The 20,613-nt window shown below is 43.4% G+C and overlaps 1 protein-coding gene across 1 annotated transcript in view; it reads left to right on the top strand.

The window, feature by feature from the left end:
• Positions 1 to 1,929: 1,929 nt before the first annotated feature.
• The window catches only part of LOC106612123 (glutamate receptor 1-like), a gene marked incomplete at its 5' end in the record, with an annotated part of 68,133 nt that continues 49,449 nt past the window's right edge, over positions 1,930 to 20,613 (top strand). The window contains 4 exons of the mRNA XM_045724994.1: positions 1,930 to 2,109; positions 4,123 to 4,290; positions 7,317 to 7,421; positions 7,626 to 7,739. Coding sequence (XP_045580950.1) covers positions 1,930 to 2,109; positions 4,123 to 4,290; positions 7,317 to 7,421; positions 7,626 to 7,739 — 567 coding nt within the window. The remainder of the gene's footprint in view (positions 2,110 to 4,122; positions 4,291 to 7,316; positions 7,422 to 7,625; positions 7,740 to 20,613) is intronic.

Genomic DNA, 20,613 nt, shown 5'->3' with positions numbered 1-20,613 from the left:
GCTCAAACGGTCAGAAACAGACTCCATGAGGGTGGTATGAGGGCCCGACGTCCACAGGTGGGGGTTGTGCTTACAGCCCAACACCGTGCAGGACGTTTGGCATTTGACAGAGAACACCAAGATTGGCAAATTCGCCACTGGCGCCCTGTGCTCTTCACAGATGAAAGCAGGTTCACACTGAGCATATGTGACAGACGTGACAGTCTGGAGACGCCGTGGAGAACATTCTGCTGCCTGCAACATCCTCCAGCATGACCGGTTTGGCGGTGGGTCAGTCATGGTGTGGGGTGGCATTTCTTTGGGGGGCCGCACAGCCCTCCATGTGCTCGCCAGAGGTAGCCTGACTGCCATTAGGTACCGAGATGAGATCCTCAGACCCCTTGTGAGACCATATGCTGGTGCGGTTGTCCCTGGGTTCCTCCTAATGCAAGACAATGCTAGACCTCATGTGGCTGGAGTGTGTCAGCAGTTCCTGCAAGAGGAAGGCATTGATGCTATGGACTGGCCCGCCCGTTCCCCAGACCTGAATCGAATTGAGCACATCTGGGACATCATGTCTCGCTCTATCCACCAACGCCACGTTGCACCACAGACTGTCCAAGAGTTGGCGGATGCTTTAGTCCAGGTCTGGGAGGAGATCCCTCAGGAGACCATCCGCCACCTCATCAGGAGCATGCCCAGGCGTTGTAGGGAGGTCATACAGGCACGTGGAGGCTGGGTTCCAGGGAAGTGGTTCACAGTGTTGAAGGGTTCCAGGGAAGTGGTTCTATTGTGTTCCGCAGTGTTGAAGGGTTCCAGGGAAGTGGTTCTATTGTGTTCCACAGTGTTGAAGGGTTCCAGGGAAGTGGTTCTATTGTGTTCCACAGTGTTGAAGGGTTCCAGGGAAGTGGTTCTATTGTGTTCCACAGTGTTGAAGTGTTCCAGGGAAGTGGTTCTATTGTGTTCCACAGTGTTGAAGGGTTCCAGGGAGGTGGTTCTATTGTGTTCCACAGTGTTGAAGGGTTTCAGGGAAGTGGTTCTATTGTAATTCACAGCACGGGGGTCCAGGATTAACACAACTCTATCAGGGATTAAACCTAGACCTCTCCCTCAACCTTTCATTCTCTACTTAATTCCTTTTCCTCCATCGTTACTTCTTTCTTTTCAAGCTGGTGCTGGGATAAGAGCTTGCTCTGAAGGATTTGCCTTTTTCATTAAGAGATTGACCCTGGCATACTGTCATTCTCTTCCTGTTTTAGTTTAAACCAGGAATTACAATGTAGAGCCACTTCACTGCTTTGGCCTTTATACAGAACACTCTCATTATACAATTCTCCCTCTTTCTCTTGCACTGCTTCTCTCTCTCCTCTCTCTCTCTTCTTCTCTCTCTCTCCTCTCTTTCTCCTCTCTCTCTCCTCTCTCGCTCTCCTTCTTTCTCCTCTCTCTACTTCTCACTCTCTCCTTTTCTCTGTCTCTCTCTTACGCTCTCGCTATAGAAAATAACTTATGCACCACAGATCTGATTGTGATTTTATCTCTCAGAATATTGATCTCTCACATTTCATATCTGAGTTATTTCTCTTTAAACTTCCGATTTCCGCTCCCTGCAGTATTAGCGTAACACCCAAGGTCATTTATTTGACCACTGAAGTAGTTGGTATTCTATGAACAGAAGCATACTGGCCGTCACCTCTGTATCCCTCTATAGTCCTACACAATGGTTTTAAATCCAACATTGTGAGCTGTAGGAAACATATTTACTCAAATCTCCTCTTGAAAAAAGTAGCCTTCATATTTCTTTATTTCATCCTAAAAACATGAAACTAGAGAAAGTAATTGATTCCACTAAATGTGTAACGTGTTTTTCTCTCTGTCCTGTGTGTCTGTCTGTCTGTCTTTCTCTCCGTCCATCCGTCTCTATATCCTCTCTTTGTTTATCTGTCTGTCCTCTCTGCATCCTCTTCCGATCAGGGTTTTCTGGACATTGACCTAACGGACCTGAGGAAAGGTGGGGCGAACATCACAGGCTTCCAGCTGGTCAACTACACAGAGCAGAACGTCAGCCGTACCATTCAGCAGTGGATGGAGTTCGAAAACAAAGATGCCAAGATCCCCAAGAGACGCCTGAAGGTACTGCACTGCACTGCACAGACATGCATACTACTCTGTCTAGACAGACGGGTTGCAACTCTCAATGTTCCAATGCTCCATCTTAACAAGTTCCGGCATCAGTTGGGACAGAGAGTACGAGTCGGATATCAGACACGCTTTTCCGGACACCTCGCTGCCATATCCAATTTCCTCCAGCATTTTAAGTCCTACTTCCCAAACTCGTGATTTGTGGCTCCCAAGGGGAGCACTGCATCGTAGTGATAGAGGCGTCACTACAGACCCTGGTTCGATACTGGGCTGTATCACAACCGGCCGTGATCGGGAGTCCCATAGGGTGGCGCACAATTGGCCCAGCGTCATTAGGGGAGGGTTTGGCTGGGGTAGGCTGTCATTGTAAATAAGAATTTGTTCTTAACCTTTCTGGGAAGGGGATTCCGCTAGCGGAACACCTGGCCTACAGCCAGTGAAATTGCAGGGCGCCAAATTCAAACAACAGAAATCTCAGAATTAAAATTCCTCAAACATACAAGTATTATACACCATTTTAAAGATAAACTTCTCGTTAATCCAACCACAGTGTCCGATTTCAAAAAGGCTTTACGGTGAAAGCACACCATGCGATTATGTAAGGTCAGCGCCTAGCCACAAAAAAACATACAGCCATTTTCCAAAGCAGGAAAGGTGTCACAAAATAGCATTAAAATGAATCACTAACCTTTGATGATCTTCATCTGATGGCACTCCCAGGACTCCATTTTAGACAATAAATGTTTGTTTTGTTCGATAAAGTTCACCTTTATGTCCAAATACCTCATTTTTGTTCGCGCATTTAGTCCAGTAATCCAAATGCACGGGCACAAAGTCTAGACGAAAAGTCAAAAAAGTTCCATTTGAGTTCGTAGAAACATGTCAAACGATGTTTCTAATCAATCCTTAGTTTTTATCATAAATATTCAATAATGTTTCAATCGGACAATACTGTTTTCATTAGAAAGGAAAGGGAACGGACCTCGCGCTCACGCCACGCGCGTGACTAAACTAAAGGCTTTCACCTGGGCCATCTGCTTACAGTGCTCTTATTCGCTCCCCTTTCACAATAGAAGCCTGAAACAACTTCTAAAGACTGTTGACATCTAGTGGAAGCCTTAGAAAGTGCAATCTGACCCCACAGACACTGGATATTCAATAGGCATTCACTTGAAAACTACAAACCTCAGAATTCCCACTTCCTGGTTGGATTTTTCTCAGGTTTTCACCTGCCATATGAGTTATGTTATACTCACAGACATTATTTTAACAGTTTTGCAAACTTTAGAGTGTTTTCTATCCAAATCTACTAATTATATGCACATTCTAGCTTCTGGGCCTGAGTAACAGGCAGTTTACTCTGGGCACGCTTTTCATTCAAACTTCCCAATGCTGACCCCTATCCCTATAGATTTTTTTAAGGTAAAAAGGTAAAAAAGGTAAAGAAATATATATATAAAAAAATATATAATAATAATAATACAAAATTCTAATAAAAATATTTGTTGAGTGAGTTGTATGTCTGAAGAGGACCCTCCCTGGAAAACATTTTTCCCCCTTTGAAATTTCCAAGAGAATCCGACATCCTCCCCAGACCTTGTGCCGTTGCCTATCTTACGTGCTCCAAGGTCTGGGAGCAACATAAGCATGTGCGTATGCACACACCTAAATGCACACACGCACACACACCTAAAGGCACACTTGGGGCGATCTCTGATCTCTCTATAATGGTCTCTGCTCTGATCTTTCTATAATGATCTCTGCTCAGATCTCTGTATAATGATCTCTGCTCTGATCTCTGTATAATGATCTCTGCTCTGATCTCTGTATAATGATCTCTGCTCTGATCTCTGTATAATGATCCTTGCCTTACTTGCTTTCATCACCCTCCTCTTGAATTTGTTTTACCCTCACAAGATGTGTGTTTTAAGTCTAATGAGGATGTCTCTCTCTCTCTATCTCTCTCTCTCTCACACACCACTCTACCCCCCCCCCCGTCTGTAGTACACCGGAGCATTGACATATGATGGGGTGAAGGTGATGTCTACAGCATTCCAGAACCTTCGGAAACAGAGGATAGACATCTCTCGCCGTGGTAACGCAGGCGAATGCCTCGCCAACCCGCCCGCACCCTGGGGCCAAGGCATAGATATACAGAGAGCCCTGCAACAGGTACACCCCCCCCCCCCCCCACACACACACACACATCAAAATGCCTGGACCCGGGGGCCATGTTAAAGACATTCAGAGAACCTTATAACAGGTACACCCACACCACCAACTACTCTGCTGGTAGAAATGAGGGATACACCCACACACTCTTACCTACACAAGCACAACAACATACACAGACAAGCTCCTGAGTGGCACGTTGGCTAACCCATCCTGAGTCGGGCCCTGCTGAACAAATTAGATCTCTATTCTGTCACCGAACGTTACCATTGAGTCACCTATGAGCTTCCTGGATGGAATGTGACATCATGTTAGGTAAACAAAACCTGCAGGCAATAAAACCTGCCTGTGATCATCATAGAATATGACATCAACAATGGAGTTTAGTAATGCAGTGTTCTGAGATGGGAATGAAATAAAGCACTTGGTTTAGTATTACAGAGATGGTGAGAGAGCAGCCAGGCCGCTCAAGATTCACTTCGAAATTAGACCTCAATCCATGTCCTGAGGACGTCAGGAGATGCCTTCCAAACCCGCCACTAGGGGCAGCGGTGAGCGCTATTACCATCAAGTTGGCTTGGATTTTGCTAGGGCATTGTGGACGGGGATGATGGATGGACGTAGACACTCATTTTTGTGTGTTTTTTTTATACTATCCCAAACCGTAACCCTTAACCATTCAGAATCAATGCCTAAACTTAACCACGGAGTTCTTTTTGTTTTAACCCTACCCAAACCTTAACCCTTAACTTAACCAATCAGAATTAGTACAGGAGGAGCCGCATGAAGGAGGAGCAACCCAGGGTGTCAAAAACACATTGAAATTTGAGGTTTGGAGAAACGTGGATAAACGTCAAGGCCGGTTGCATAAAACGTCTAAAACATATTAGGGAATTGTTTAAAGGTGTTACATAGAGCCCCAAAACATTTCCTTAGGTCAGGGCATCATTTTACGGTAGTTTGAAGGCATGTACGGCAGAAAGCGTCTCTGGTTACTATGGAGACGACCTGATTCACTGAAAGAGATCACATTTATTTTGGGAGATTGCAAAATATAACAGGAGAAACAAATTGATATAAAAGATAATAAAACATTTATTTTAGTGACTTTTATCTCAACTTGTTTCTATTACTTCCTAGCAGGTCAAGATAATTTACAGAGTAGGTAGCTAACTAGCCAGCTAGCTTTGTAGCCATGGATTGTGCACCTTCCATTGTTTAGCAAAGTAGCTAGCTAGCTGGTTGATGTTTTCCCTTTGAAATCAGGTTAGAGGAAAACATTCACCTCCACAAATGTTATTTACGTTGATATCCATACTGAATGAAGCACTTAAGGGACCTCATGGGCACCCTTAACTTTTTCACTTAATTTAAGGGGAAAATTCGCCTTAAAATGTTTTGTGCAACTGACTTAAAGTTAAGGAAGTTAACTTAAGATGTTCAATCAACCAAGTCCAGAATCTGAAGTAAAAATTGGTCAAACTGATGAGATCTTATAGAGAGAGAGAGAGAGGGGGGGAGACAGACAGAAAAGACAGGGCTCAATAGGTTTTCAGACACATCCTGAATAAACCGATGTTGCTGTGTGATTATTAGTAATTGCCCTAGACGTGCCTACAGAGGAATATGCTGTGAACTGGATTGATTATCAATATCAGCTAGCAGTAGGGTAGCTGTTTTCTGGTACTGACGACATTACTAGTTGGATGTAGTCATTAAGATGTTATTGTATTCATATTTTAGTTGGGCCCTTGACTTGAGCTTTTAAATAGACAGATGCTCTCAGAGTCTCACACTGATCTCTCTGGTGTGGCTATGTGGAACTGTGGTCTAATTGATGCACACACACACACAGACACTCACTCTTGTGCGTACACACACACATCCACACACCTGTATTCACACACACACACACACACACACACACACACACACACACACACACACACACACACACACACACACACACACACACACACACACACACACACACACACACACACACACACACACACACAGTGCCTCCATGGCTGTGTCTAGCTGTGGTCTGGTCTGAGTGAATGCAGACATCTATCTGCCTGTGGGTAGAGAGGAGATTGATGCCCCACTCGCTCAATTAAACCCATCATGCTGTCAACACTAGCATGCTGCACTGAACACATGCTACACACACTACACACTTAAACACACACACTCACACGCATACACTGAGTGTACAAAACATTAGGAACACCTTCCTAATATTGTGTTGCACCCCCTTTTGCCCTCAGAACAGCCTCAATTCATTGGGACATAGACTCTACAAGGAGTTGAAAGCATTCCACAGGGATGCTGGCTCATGTTGACTCCAATGCTTCCTACAGTTGGCTGGATGTTCTTTGGGTGGTGGACCATTCTTGATACACACAGGAAACTGTTAAGTGTGAGAAACCCAGCAGCAGTGCAGTTCTTGACACACTTAAACTGGTGTGCTTTGCACCTACTTCCATACACTGTTCAAAGGCACTTAAACATTTTATATTGTCCATTCACCCTCTGAATGGCATACATACACAATCCATGTCTCAATTGTCTCAAGGCTTAAAAATCCTTCTTTAACCTGTCTCATCCCCTTCATCTACACTGATTGAAGTGGATTTAACAGGTGACATCAATAAAGGATCATAGCTTTCATCTGGATTCACCTGGTCAGTCTTTGTCAAAGAAAGAGCAGGTATTCCTAATGTTTTGAACACCCAGTGCACGCACACACACACACACACACACACACACACACACACACACACACACACACACACACACACACACACACACACACACACACACACACACACACACACACACACACACACACACACACACGCATAATACATGCTATACACACTTGCTCCAATGAACATCCAGACAAGGCTCTTGAAGAAACTGAAGTCCAGCTCATGTTCTCTGTTAATGAGGCTAATAGAAGACTACACCTCAAAACCTATATCGTAACTGCTCCCTGTGTCTCTGTGTTATTGATGTGTCAGGTGCGTATCGATGGCCTGACAGGTCATATCCAGTTCAATGAGAAAGGACGCAGGACCAACTTCACCGTCAGTGTCATGGAGCTAGCCCCCTCTGGACCTAAGAAGGTGAGTCATGAGATATGTAGGACCTTATTGGACCTTATGGGATCTAATGGGATCTTATAGATTTCAAATGTGGGGATTCATGTCCATTAGTGTTTCGTTGCAGTCTAATATCATATCTGTACAGTACAGTATCAGATCAAATTAAGATTTCCTTCATAGCCCGTCAGTTTTTTCACTTGTCTGTTTATCTTGTATGTGTATCAGGTGGGCTACTGGAACGAGGACGAGAAGTATGTGAGCACAGCCACCTTCATGAGAGGAAGCAACGACAGCAGCTACGGCCTACAGAACAGGACCTACATAGTTACCACCATCCTGGTTAGTGTGTGTGTGTGTGTGTGTGTGTGTGTGTGTGTGTGTGTGTGTGTGTGTGTGTGTGTGTGTGTGTGTGTGTGTGTGTGTGTGTGTGTGTGTGTGTGTGTGTGTGTGTGTCAGGGTTTTCATTAGGAAAATGTGGCACCGGACATTTGACCGGCAGCATTTTCATTTACTGGACATTTGAGAAATTTACCGGACCCATATGCATTGGATGTGCATAACCTGATGAGGGCGTCCACCCACGGTGCTCAGAATAAAATAAATCACATTTAGATTATGGTAATTCATTTTAACAGAACATGAAACTCGAGGATGCAACGTGCTCCTTACGGAATTCCGATGCAGAATTTAAAGATGTTAGAATAACTGTCCACATGTACTTTTCCTCAGCCAAGAAGACAAATAAGGAACAGCAACATCACTAGCCTGTCAATCTACTATCCCCCATAGTAGAAAAGTTAACCTATTCTATTGGTCAGTTTGTCGATAAAGAACTAGCCTATTCTAAACAGACTTTGGGACAGTTGTAGGACAATATATCCCAAATTCATACAACCACTAGGCCTAGGCTACATAGAAAAAATACTTTACAAAGCAATTAAGAGTTTCTCTTAACCCTGACAGGATAGAAATTCCCACTGACACAGACAAATGTCCGTCCCTCCCTCCCTACTCTTCTCTCCTTCTCTCCTGGCCACCCTTTTAGCCTCTTAGCCTATAGCCTGTTTTTTTATTTCCATCACATTGCAGACTCACAGAGACTTTACTCAGTACTGATGTAATGTGAGGATGTGTTCTCCTCCCTGCTGCTTCCTTCACTTCCCAAGGCCCTTTGATGTCTCCTGCCCACAGACAGGGCCTCTAACTTATGGATGGAGGACAGGCTCCAGGTCCTCTAGCTTGGGGTAGTGGGAGGTGGTAGGTATGGAGGACAGGCTCCAGGTCCTCTAGCTTGGGGTAGTGGGAGGTGGTAGGTATGGAGGACAGGCTCCAGGTCCTCTAGCTTGGGGTAGTGGGAGGTGGTAGGTATGGAGGACAGGCTCCAGGTCCTCTAGCTTGGGGTAGTGGGAGGTGGTAAGTATGGAGGACAGGCTCCAGGTCCTCTAGCTTGGGGTAGTGGGAGGTGGTAGGTATGGAGGACAGGCTCCAGGTCCTCTAGTTTGGGGTAGTGGGAGGTGGTAGGTATGGAGGACAGGCTCCAGGTCCTCTAGTTTGGGGTAGTGGGAGGTGGTAGGTATGGAGGACAGGCTCCAGGACCTCTAGCTTGGGGTAGTGGGAGGTGGTAGGTATGGAGGACAGGCTCCAGGTCCTCTAGTTTGGGGTAGTGGGAGGTGGTAGGTATGGAGGACAGGCTCCAGGACCTCTAGCTTGGGGTAGTGGGAGGTGGTAGGTATGGAGGACAGGCTCCAGGTCCTCTAGCTTGGGGTAGTGGGAGGTGGTAGGTGGGTGGTACAGTGAGGGAAAAAAGTATTTGATCCCCTGCTGATTTTGTACGTTTCCCACTGACAAAGAAATGATCAGCCTATAATTTTAATGGTAGGTTTATTTGAACAGTGAGAGACAGAATAACAACAAAAAAATCCAGGAAAAACGCATGTCAAAAATGTTATAAATTGATTTGCATTTTAATGAGGGAAATAAGTATTCGACCCCCTCTCAATCAGAAAGATTTCTGGCTCCCAGGTGTCTTTTATACAGGTAACGAGCTGAGATTAGGAGCACACTCTTAAAGGGAGTGCTCCTAATCTCAGTTTGTTACCTGTATAAAAGACACCTGTCAACAGAAGCAATCAATCAATCAGATTCCAAACTCTCCACCATGGCCAAGACCAAAGAGCTCTCCAAGGGTGTCAGGGACAAGATTGTAGACCTACACAAGGCTGGAATGGGCTACAAGACCATCGCCAAGCAGCTTGGTGAGAAGGTGACAACAGTTGGTGTGATTATTCGCAAATGGAAGAAACACAAAATAACTGTCAATCTCCCTCGGCCTGGGGCTTCATGCAAGATCTCACCTCGTGGAGTTGCAATGATCATGAGAACGGTGAGGAATCAGCCCAGAACTACACGGGAGGATCTTGTCAATGATCTCAAGGCAGATGGGACCATAGTCACCAAGAAAACAATTGGTAACACACTACGCCGTGAAGGACTGAAATCCTGCAGTGCCCGCAAGGTCCCCCTGCTCAAGAAAGCACATATACATGCCCGTCTGAAGTTTGCCAATGAACATCTGAATGATTCAGAGGACAACTTGGTGAAAGTGTTGTGGTCAGATGAGACCAAAATGGAGCTCTTCGGCATCATCTCAACTTGCCGTGTTTGGAGGAGGAGGAATGCTGCCTATGACCCCAAGAACACCATCCCCACCATCAAACATGGAGGTGGAAACATTATGCTTTGGGGATGTTTTTCTGCTAAGCGGACAGGACAACTTCACCGCATCAAAGGGACGATGGACGGGGCCATGTACCATCAAATCTTGGGTGAGAACCTCCTTCCCTCAGCCAGGGCATTGAAAATAGGTCGTGGATGGGTATTCCAGCATGACAATGACCCAAAACACACGGCCAAGGCAACAAAGGAGTGGCTCAAGAAGAAGCACATTAAGGTCCTTGAGTGGCCTAGCCAGTCTCCAGACCTTAATCCCATAGAAAATCTGTGGAGGGAGCTGAAGGTTCGAGTTGCCAAACGTCAGCCTTGAAACCTTCATGACTTGGAGAAGATCTGCAAAGAGGAGTGGGACAAAATCCCTCCTGAGATGTGTGCAAACCTGGTGGCCAACTACAAGAAACGTCTGACCTCTGTGATTGCCAACAAGGGTTTTGCCACCAAGTACTAAGTCATGTTTTGCAGGGGGGTCGAATACTTATTTCCCTCATTAAAATGCAATTCCTTTTATAACATTTTTGACATGCGTTTTTCTGGATTGTTTTGTTGTTATTCTGTCTCTCACTGTTCAAATAAACCTACCATTAAAATTATAGACTGATCATTTCTTTGTCGGTGGGCAAACGTACAAAATCAGCAGGGGATCAAATACTTTTTTCCCTCACTGTATGGGGGATATTGCCAGGTCTGCATAGAGTAACTCACAACCACACTACCAACACCACCACCCACATTTAGAAAACTCAATCATTAGGTTTTGCTGTAAACCGTAGTGAGGACTCAGTGAGCTAAAGTCTTAGTGGTCTGTTAAAGGTGGGTGGAGAGGGAGAAGGGAGCTGGACTGAGGATTGTTTCAGGGAGAAGGGATCTGGGCTAAGGTTTGCACACACCCAGGCCTCCAGCAGACCTCCACGGAGAGGGTTATTGGGGTGAGGGATTTCAGCAGCTTGCCGCCCGCCTGTCGTGCAGAGCCGTGTTAAGACGAGAGGCAAGCTGTGTGCGTGTGTGTGTGCGTGCGTGCGTGTGTGTGTGCGCACGTGTGTGTGTGTGTGTGTGGAGGAAGGGAGAAAGGATTACAGGAAGGCTTGGTGCCTTTACAGGCAGTCATAGTGTTGTTTTAAGACCAGGCTATAGACTTACTCATTCAAGGGTTTTTCTTTATTTTTACTATGTTCTACATTGTAGAATAATAGTGAATACATCAAAACTATGAAATAACACATATGGAATCATGTACTAACCAAAAAAGTGTTAAACAAATCAAAATATATTTTATATTTGAGATTCTTCAAAAGTAACCACCCTTTGCCTTGATGACAGGTTTGCACACTCTTGGGATTCTCTCAACCAGCTTCATGAGGTAGTCACCTGGAATGCATTTCAATTAACAGGTGTGCCTTCTTAAAAGATAATTTGTGGAATTTCTTTCCTTTTTAATGCATTTCAGCCTATCGGTTGTGTTGTGATAAGGTAGTGGGGTGTACTGAAGATAGCCCTATTTAGTAGAAGACCAAGTCCATATTATGGCAAGAACAGCTCAAATAAGCAAAGAGAAACGACAGTCGATCATTGCTTTAAGACATCAAGGTCAGTCAATACGGAAAATATAAAGACTTTGAAAGTTTCTTCAAGTGCAGTCGCAAAACCCATCAGGCGCTATGATGAAACTGGCTCTCATGAGGACCGTCACAGGAATGGAAGACCCAGAGTTATCTCTGCAGAGGATAAGTTCATTACAGTTACCAGCCTCAGAAATTGCAGCCCAAATAAATGCTTCACAGAGTTCAAGTAACAGACACATCTCAAAATCAACTGTTCAGAGGAGACTGTGTGAATCAGGCCTTCATGTCGAATTGCAGTAAGGAAACCACTACTAAAGGACCAATAAGAAGAAGAGACTTGCTTGGGTCAAGAAACACGAGCAATGGACATTAGACCGGTGGAAACTTGTCCTTTGGTCTGGAGTCCAAATTTGAGATTTTTTTTGTGAGACGTGGCCTGGGTGAACAGATGATCTCCACATGTGTATTTCCCACCGTAAAGCATGGAGGAGGAGGTGTGGGGGTGCTTTGCTGGTGACACTGTCTGTGATTTATTTAGAATTCAAGTCACACTTAACCAGCATGGTTACCACAGCATTCTGCAGCGATACGCCATCCCATCTGGTTTGGGCTTAGTGGGACTATCATTTGTTTTTCAACAGGACAATGACCCAACACACCTCCAGGCTGTGTAAGGGCTATTCGACCAAGAAGGAGAGTGATGGAGGGCTGCATCAGATGACCTGGCCACAATCCCCCGACCTCAACCAAATTGAGATGGTTTGGGATGACTCAGACCGCAGAGTGAAGGAAAAGCAGCCAACAAGTGCTCAGCATAGCATATGTGGGGACTCCTTCAAGACTGATGGAAAAGTATTTCAGGTGAAGCACAACTTTGGAAGTATGCTTGGGGTCATTGTCCATTTGGAAGACCCATTTGCGACCAAGCTTTAACTTTCTGACTGATGTCTTGAGATGTTGCTTCAATATATCCACATCATTTTCCTACCTCATGATGCCATCTATTTTGTGAAGTGCACCATTCCCTCTTGCAGCAAAGCATACCCACAACATGATGCTGCCACCCCCGTGCTTCACGGTTGGGATGGTGTTCTTTGGCTTGCAAGCCTCCCCCTTTTTCCTCCAAACATAACGATGGTCATTATGGCCAAACAGTTCTATTTTTGTTTCATCAGACCAGAGGACATTTCTCCAAAAAGTAAAATCTGTGTTCCCATGTGCAGTAGCAAATCGTAGTCTGGCTTTTTTATGGCGGTTTTGGAGCAGTAGCTTCTTCCTTGCTGAGCTGCCTTTCAGGTTATGTCGATATAGGACTCATTTCACTGTGGATATAGATCATTTTGTACCTGTTTCCTCCAGCATCTTCACAAGGTCCTTTTCTGTTGTTCTGGGATTGATTTGCAATTTTCGCACCAAGGTACGTTCATCTCTAGGAGACAGATCGCGTCTCCTTCCTAAGCAGTATGACGGCTGCATGGTCCCATGGTGTTTATACTTGCGTACTATTGTTTGTACAGATGAACGTGGTACCTTCAGGCGTTTGGAAATTGCTCCCAAGGATGAAGCACACTTGTAGAGGTCTACAATTGTTTTGGTCTTGGCAGATTTCTTTTAACTTTCCCATGATGCCAAGCAAAGAGGCACTGAGTTTGAAGGTGGGCCTTGAACTACATCCACAGGTACACTTCCAATTGACTCAAATTATGTCAATTAGTCTATCAGAAGCTTCTAAAGCCATGACATCATTTCTGGAATTTTCCAAGCTGTTTGAAGGCACAGTCAACTTAGTGTATGTAAACTTCTGACCCACTGGAATTGTGATACAGTGAATTATAAGTGAAATAATCTGTCTGTAAACAATTGCTGTAAAAATTACTTGTGTCATGCACAAAGTAGATGTCCTACCCTACTTGCCAAAACTATAGTTTACAATAGGCACAACTATAGAATACAACTAAATTGTCTTTCCAAGAGGAATTATTACACTGTTCAAGAACCCTCATCAACTGTCAGGCATGAGATACTGTATAACTGGATGCATTAGAATACTTTGATTATCTCTGCTTTAGGATGTTAGGAAGGAATGAAAGAAGAAAGGGTCCATAAGGAAGGAAGAACGGGTGCATTTCTAGAAGATCTGTCCAAAGCCATGGTGTTCTGTATGTGTGTTGGTTCTCCGCCTGAGTGACAGCCGGTCTCTGTTGACCTATTATAGGTCAGTGAGACAGTGAGTCCTAGTGGACCTGCTATCTGTGTGTGTGCGTGCGTGTGTGTGTTTTTGTGTGTGTCTGTGTGTGTGTGGCGTTAGTGGGGTGTGTGTGTGTGTGTGTGTGTGGCGTTAGTGTGGTGTGTGTGTGTGTGTGTTGGCCTGTCAAACTGCTCTGAAACTGACCTTTCTCTCCACTCCCTCCCTGGGGTCCTGTCTTTCTGCCAGACCTAGAGGCTCTGTGTGTAGTGATGATTACATTCCACTCATCTGTAACCAGCAGGGGGACAGTTATTACCGTAACACACAGAGGAAAACTGGCCTCTACAGCAGCTGATAAAATATAAAATGTAAGGATTTGTGCGCTGGGCGTAGTCTTAGCTTAAATTGCTACTGTAGCTTGAAACGACTTGTGGGTATTGGTTCTCCTCTGCTACTTCCTCAAGTGTACCATTACTGCTCTGCTCTGGCTCATCTAGAGCTCTATCGCTCTTTGACATTTTTACTTATTTAGTTGGTTCCCAGCTAGCACATTTGGTTCCTTGGAAGTTGTTGGAACGTCTGTTTTTGGTTTTTCATTAGTTCTGGGAACGAAGCCACACATTTCTTGACCTGTAAAACAGAATGTTTTTTAAACGTTCTGAGAACGAAAGTGAAAATTTCACCTTCTCTGGGAACGTTACAATTTAGTTCCAGGGAGGTTCTGAGAACGTTTTACAATGATTCCCTGAACGTTTTCCTGGGAGGTTTTATTAACATTCTGAGGACAGTAATAATACGTTATTTAGGGGTTTTTGAATAATAAAATGTTTACTGAATGTTTCAATAAGTCTTTTAATAACGCTGCTAGCTTAGTTTATGTTAACTGTTCTGAACTCCAAGCACAGATAGGACACATGGAAATTAATTTCCATGCAACACATTTATTTTTTATTGTGGCACAGTGCCAGTGAGATTTGAACCTATGATCTTCTGTTCTCTATCCTTGAAATTAGTCCACTGCACCACCAGGATGGAGTTAGCATGCCATATTTTTTTTACTCATAAACATGGCATGCAAAAAAGCTGTTCATTTTAGTCTATTCAAAAATAACTCATTAAGATCAGGTGTGGCCGATTAGTGGGCGCGGCCAACACACCTGAACAAACTTAACAAGATAAAGGATAGAGAGAGTTTTGTTGACGCTGAGAACGGAATGTATATGTTTTTCAATAACATTCTTAGAACGTTCTTTGAACGTTACTAATGTTTTCTTGTGGTTTTTATGAAAAGTTTTCTTAATGTTCTGAGAACCTGACTGTCAGTAGAACCGCAAGGAAACCTGCAGAAAACGTTAAGCTGAAGTACTGAAATTTCCACAGAAGAACATTGTTTCTTGGAACAATTTGAGAACATTACTTTAAATAGAACCTTGAAGCAATAATGTTATTTTGTCAAGTTCCTTAAATGTGCTGAGAATGTTCCAAAGCCAAGCAACTATCCTGCACCATTCCCAGAACGTTGTGGGAAGGTTGTATGCAATAACCATAGGACAACCACACTCTCACCAATGACTAAGGAACACATGGTTCTTAGAACGTCATGTGCTATCTGGGTTTGTTCAATACAGGTTTGCTAGAAATGTACTTGTATGGAGCAAGAGAAAAAAAGAAAAAGAGACATAGTGTGTGTAAGAGCAAGAGAGAGAGAGAGAGAGTGAGAGAGAAAAAAATAGTGAGAGTACAGGGCCTCAGGTGCCATGTCAGCTGTAATCTTGCTAGGATGTCCAATATCTCTGAAAAGGTCCAATTGGTTGCCTAGCTGGTAGAACAGGAATAGGATAACCTCTCAGAACAGAGGTGGGCTGGCAGTGATTGTCTGCTGTACTCTCCCGCACACGCACACACAACACACACAGTGTATGGACCACTAATAAACCTGTCCGTGTCAGGTTCACCAGGTGTCTTTGTGATGTCAACATAATGAACCTCCAGGGTACCAGGCAGGCAGCACCGCCATACTTGTCAAATATAATGATCTTTCTGGGTTGAATATTACGCTATGGTTGTGAAAAGGCCATACAGTCTAATGATATGTAATCATGAAATAGCTAATTGTGTAAGTGACTAACTTTAGGCCTACTCCATCGTTGTGACAAATATTTAATGATTCCTAAAGATCAATTGTCTAATTATCTTTCTTGGTTTAATTGTAGGCTTATTAACAATTATTATTCCACCATGGTCATGGCTTAATGATCAAACATTAACCATCCTATTGAAATACCTCTCCAGGAGAGTTCCTCAATAGAACAAGACATTAGTAGTGTCACGACTTCCGCCGAAGTCGGGTCCTCTCCTTGTTCGAGCGGCGCTTGGCGTCATCATCGATCGGGCGGCGCTCAGCGCCATCATCGATCCACTTTTCATTTTCCGTGTGTTTTGGGATTGTTTATTGTAGTGCTTGTGCACGTTCCCCGTGAGCGCACGACGGGTTATTTTTGTGCCCATTTATCTTGTTGTTCTGGATGCCGTTGGTTTTGCTTAATAAATCTCCGATTATTACCCAGTTCTGGTCTCCTGCGCCTGACTTCTCTGCCTCCAGTTACGCACCCCGCTACAAGTAGCTCCATTCTATTCCATTACTGTGTAAGCTGCTACTCTGTATGTTCTCCTGAATATAAAGCATCACATCTGTGGTCTCAACTTGAGGAAACTGGGGATAAACTTTATGAGCTGGTAACATTTTATGTCTCACCTCCCCAGGGTTGTATATGGATATTACCTCATTCTAATGTCCCTCTTTGCAAATATTAGGGGGGGACGGGGGATGGGATTCCATTTTTCACATAAACATATAGGACAAAACACACATCGTGAGAGATACCACAACACTACATATAGAGAGACCTAAGACAACAACATGACAACAATATGGTAGCAACACAACATGGCAGCAGCACAACATGGTAGCAGTACAAAACATAGTACAAACATTATTGGGCACAGACAACAGCACAAAGGACAAAAAGGTAGGGACAACAGTACATCACACTAAGCAGCCACAACTGTTTGTAAGAGTGTCCATGACTGAGTCTTTGAATGAAGAGATATTAAATCCATCTAATATCGATCTTCAGTGTGTCAATATTTTAACGGTATTGTAAATCTAAATGAATAAATGACCTCCTCTGAAGGGCCTGTGGGTTCGATGATAAAGAATCTGGTTACAAGGAGTTCTTTTCTATAGTTTAATCCGTCCAAGTAGCAGCAACATAAACCTTTGTGGCACAACAGGTTACATCTCAGTCAGTTCACTTCTCTGTCACTCACACAGAAATCTTTCATGTGACATGAAGGGTATTTTCTGAATAGAAAAATCCCCATCTCAGTGGCAATAACATAGAAAATCTCAGATATGCAGTACATATTTCTGATTATAAAAACCAGTATCTGTACTTCCCTATCAAATGAACTATGAACAGAACAGATCTCCTCAGAATAGGACTAGATCTGTCAGGTAACTAGTGCGCTCTACAAACTCCCGCCATTTCAGAGTGCTTTTGTTACCGCGTTCTAAATGTTTCTTAATGTATCCCCAAGTTAAACTAGCCTACATGTCTGTTAAATCTATATTCCACATTAGCTTACAATAATCACTAGCGTTACATTTATTTCCTTAACATTTACTGCAACCTTGTAAAAATGTTGTTTCATTTTGGCACAATTTTGTTGCATTTCACTAACCATTTCCAATCCTGTGGGCGCAGCGTTTACCCCTTTCCTGCAGTGAAATTACCTAGTGACCTCATGGGTGGAATGTTATTATTATTTCTCATAATTTCAAAATTTATCAACATTATTTTGATTTAAACGCAGAAAATCCTGTGTTTTTATGTAAAATGTTTTTTGTTCTAGTTCAGTCTTCTGTGATGTATATAAAGTGTAATATTGGGATGCAAACTCAAAATGTAACACACTTCAACTCTATATCTGACATGGTACAGGTGTCTTCTTCTTCTTTAAACCCACAACCATGTCTGTGAGGTGTAGACTTTTGTTTCAAAGTAGATTTGTTTAAGACTACCTAGAAACATTGTGACCTTGATTTAGCCCTCTGCAATAAAAGGTTAAAGTCCACATACACATTTGCATGACCCATGAGGTAGAAGATCATTCTATAGAATGACCAATATACAATGTAATGAATGATTTTGGTATGCATTTTACATTGAATACCAGTTATGTAATTTTGACAGTGATACAGTGAAAGTATTCAGACCCCTTGAGGTTTTCCACATTTTGTTAGATTACAGTGTTATTATAAAATGTATTTAAAAAAGGAAAATGTCCCTCATCAATACCCCATGATGACAAAGCAAAAACAGGTTTTTAGAAATGTTTGCAAATGTAAAAAAACCAACTGAAATATCACATTTACATAAGTATTCAGACCCTTAACCTAAGTATTTTGTTGATGCACCTTTGGCAGCGATTACAGCCTCGAATCTTGCCACACCCGTATTTGGGAAGTTTCTCCCATTCTTCTATTCAGATCCTCTAAAGCTCTGTCAGGTTGGATGGGGAGTGTCGCTGCACAGCTATTTTCAGGTCTCTCCAGAGATGTTCGATCGGGTTCAAGTCTGGGCTCTGGCTGGGCCAATCAAGGACATTCAGGGTCTTGACTGTGTGCTGAGGGTCGTTGTCCTGTTGGAAGGTGAACCTTATGGTGGAAAATTGCAAGACTATGTTATAATACTTTTATTGCATCAAATGGTTGTTTTATGCAACAGAATAGAGTATTCTTAACTATTGTGTGTGTGTTCTACTGAGGATGGGCCTCTGGGAGATAACACTGACAGGAGATTCACGATGTCTTTTGGGTGATAAAACCTAAAGACCATTCCAGAGCATGAGTGAATGTTTCTGTTCTATACTGTACCAGGGAGAGATGGCTCCAGTTTGGAGTCAGAGGGCCAGACACTGGTCTATACAATGAAAACTGTTGACCCAGCAGATACTGTCTGCTATGTATTATAGGTATCTTTCATACAGATCTTAACCTTGTGACACATTCTATATATCTGTTGTTCATCATGTAGGTTGAAAGGGATGTATCTTGGCTATAAAAGACCTTTGTACTTTTGTCTCGGGGCTCTCAAGGAAACATCTGAGCGTGAATCATCGACCAGCCATGACCAGCCATCATTATCGTAGAGCACTCAATCGATTCACTTTATATGTGTGTGTTGTATTGACCTGCTCCCTTATTAATAAGTGATTAAAGATTTAGTTTAAGTATAACTCTGACTTGTGTGATACGTTTGTCTCTCCTCATTTGATAGTAAAGAAATGAACCACCACAACCTTCACCCCAATCTGAGGTCTTCAGCGCTCTGGAGCAGGTTTTCATCTCTGTTCATCTTTCCCCAGATCCTGACTAGTCTTCCAGTCCCTGCCGCTGAAAAACATCCCCAGAGTATGATGCTGCCACCACCATGCTTCACCGTAGGGATGATGCCAGGTTTCTTCCAGACGTGATGCTCGGCATTGAGGCCAAATAGTTCAATCTTGGTTTCATCCGACCAGAGAATCTTGTTTCTCATGGTCTGAGAGTCTTTAGGTGCCTTTTGGCAAAATCCAAGCGGGCTGTCATGTTCCTTTTACTGAGGAGTGGCTTCAGTCTGGCCACTCTACCGTAAAGGCCTGATTGGTGGAGTGTTGCAGAGAAGGTTGTCCTTCTGGAAGTTTCTCCCATCTCCACAGAGGACCTCTGGAGCTCCATCGGGTGACGATCGGGTTCTTAGTCACCTCCCTGACAAAGGCCCTTCTCCCAGCTCTAGGAAGAGTCTTGGTGGTGCCAAACTTCTTCCATTTAGTAATCATGGAGGCCACTGTGTTCTTGGGGACCTTCAATGCTGCAGAAATCGGTTGGTACCCTTCCAAAGATGTGTGCCTCGACACAATCCTGTCTCTGAGCTCTACGGACAATTCCTTTGAACTCATGGCTTGGTTTTTGCTCTGACATGCACTGTCAACCTTGGGACCTTATAAAGACAGGTGTGTGCCTTTCCAAATCATGTCCAATGAATTGAATTTACCACAGGTGGACTCCAAGTTGTAGAAACATCTCAAGGATGATCAATGGAAACAGGATGCACCTGAGCTCAATTTCGAGTCTCATAGCAAAGGGTCTGAATACTTATGTAAATAAAGTATTTCTGTTTTTATTTTTAAGAAATGTGTAAACATTTCTAAAAACCTGTTTTTCGCATTGTCACTATGGGGTATTGTGTGTAGATTGATGAGGAACATTTTTATTTAATCAATTTTAGAATCAGGCAGTAATGTAACAATGTGAAAAAAGTCAATGGGTCTGAATTCTTTTTGAATACACTGTATGTCCCAGGGAGGGGCTAAGAGAATACAATTTCCTTTTTTGGAGCAATTTTGCCGATTCATCTTGGTAATTGTGAGTGGAGGCTGACGCTAGCCTGATACCCCAACCTTAGTCTGAATGGAATAGACAGATATGCCTGCTGCAAGGCATTTTCTTTTCATGAAGAAGTTATTTTGTAAATATCCACTTTTTATAATTTTTTATTGTCCATTTAATGTCCGGACCACCATCGTCAACTGTGGACCTTAATAATAGCACAACTTGTGTACCTGATCCTGCTGCCTCCTGCAACATGTCTTCCCTTACGGCTGCTACAAGGACCCTATTTTACAACCC

This window comes from Salmo salar, chromosome ssa09 (assembly GCF_905237065.1).
Source record: "Salmo salar chromosome ssa09, Ssal_v3.1, whole genome shotgun sequence".
NCBI lineage: Eukaryota > Metazoa > Chordata > Actinopteri > Salmoniformes > Salmonidae > Salmo > Salmo salar.
The sequence above is the reverse complement of the archived record's forward strand: the minus strand, read 5'-3'. Positions and strand labels throughout refer to the sequence as shown.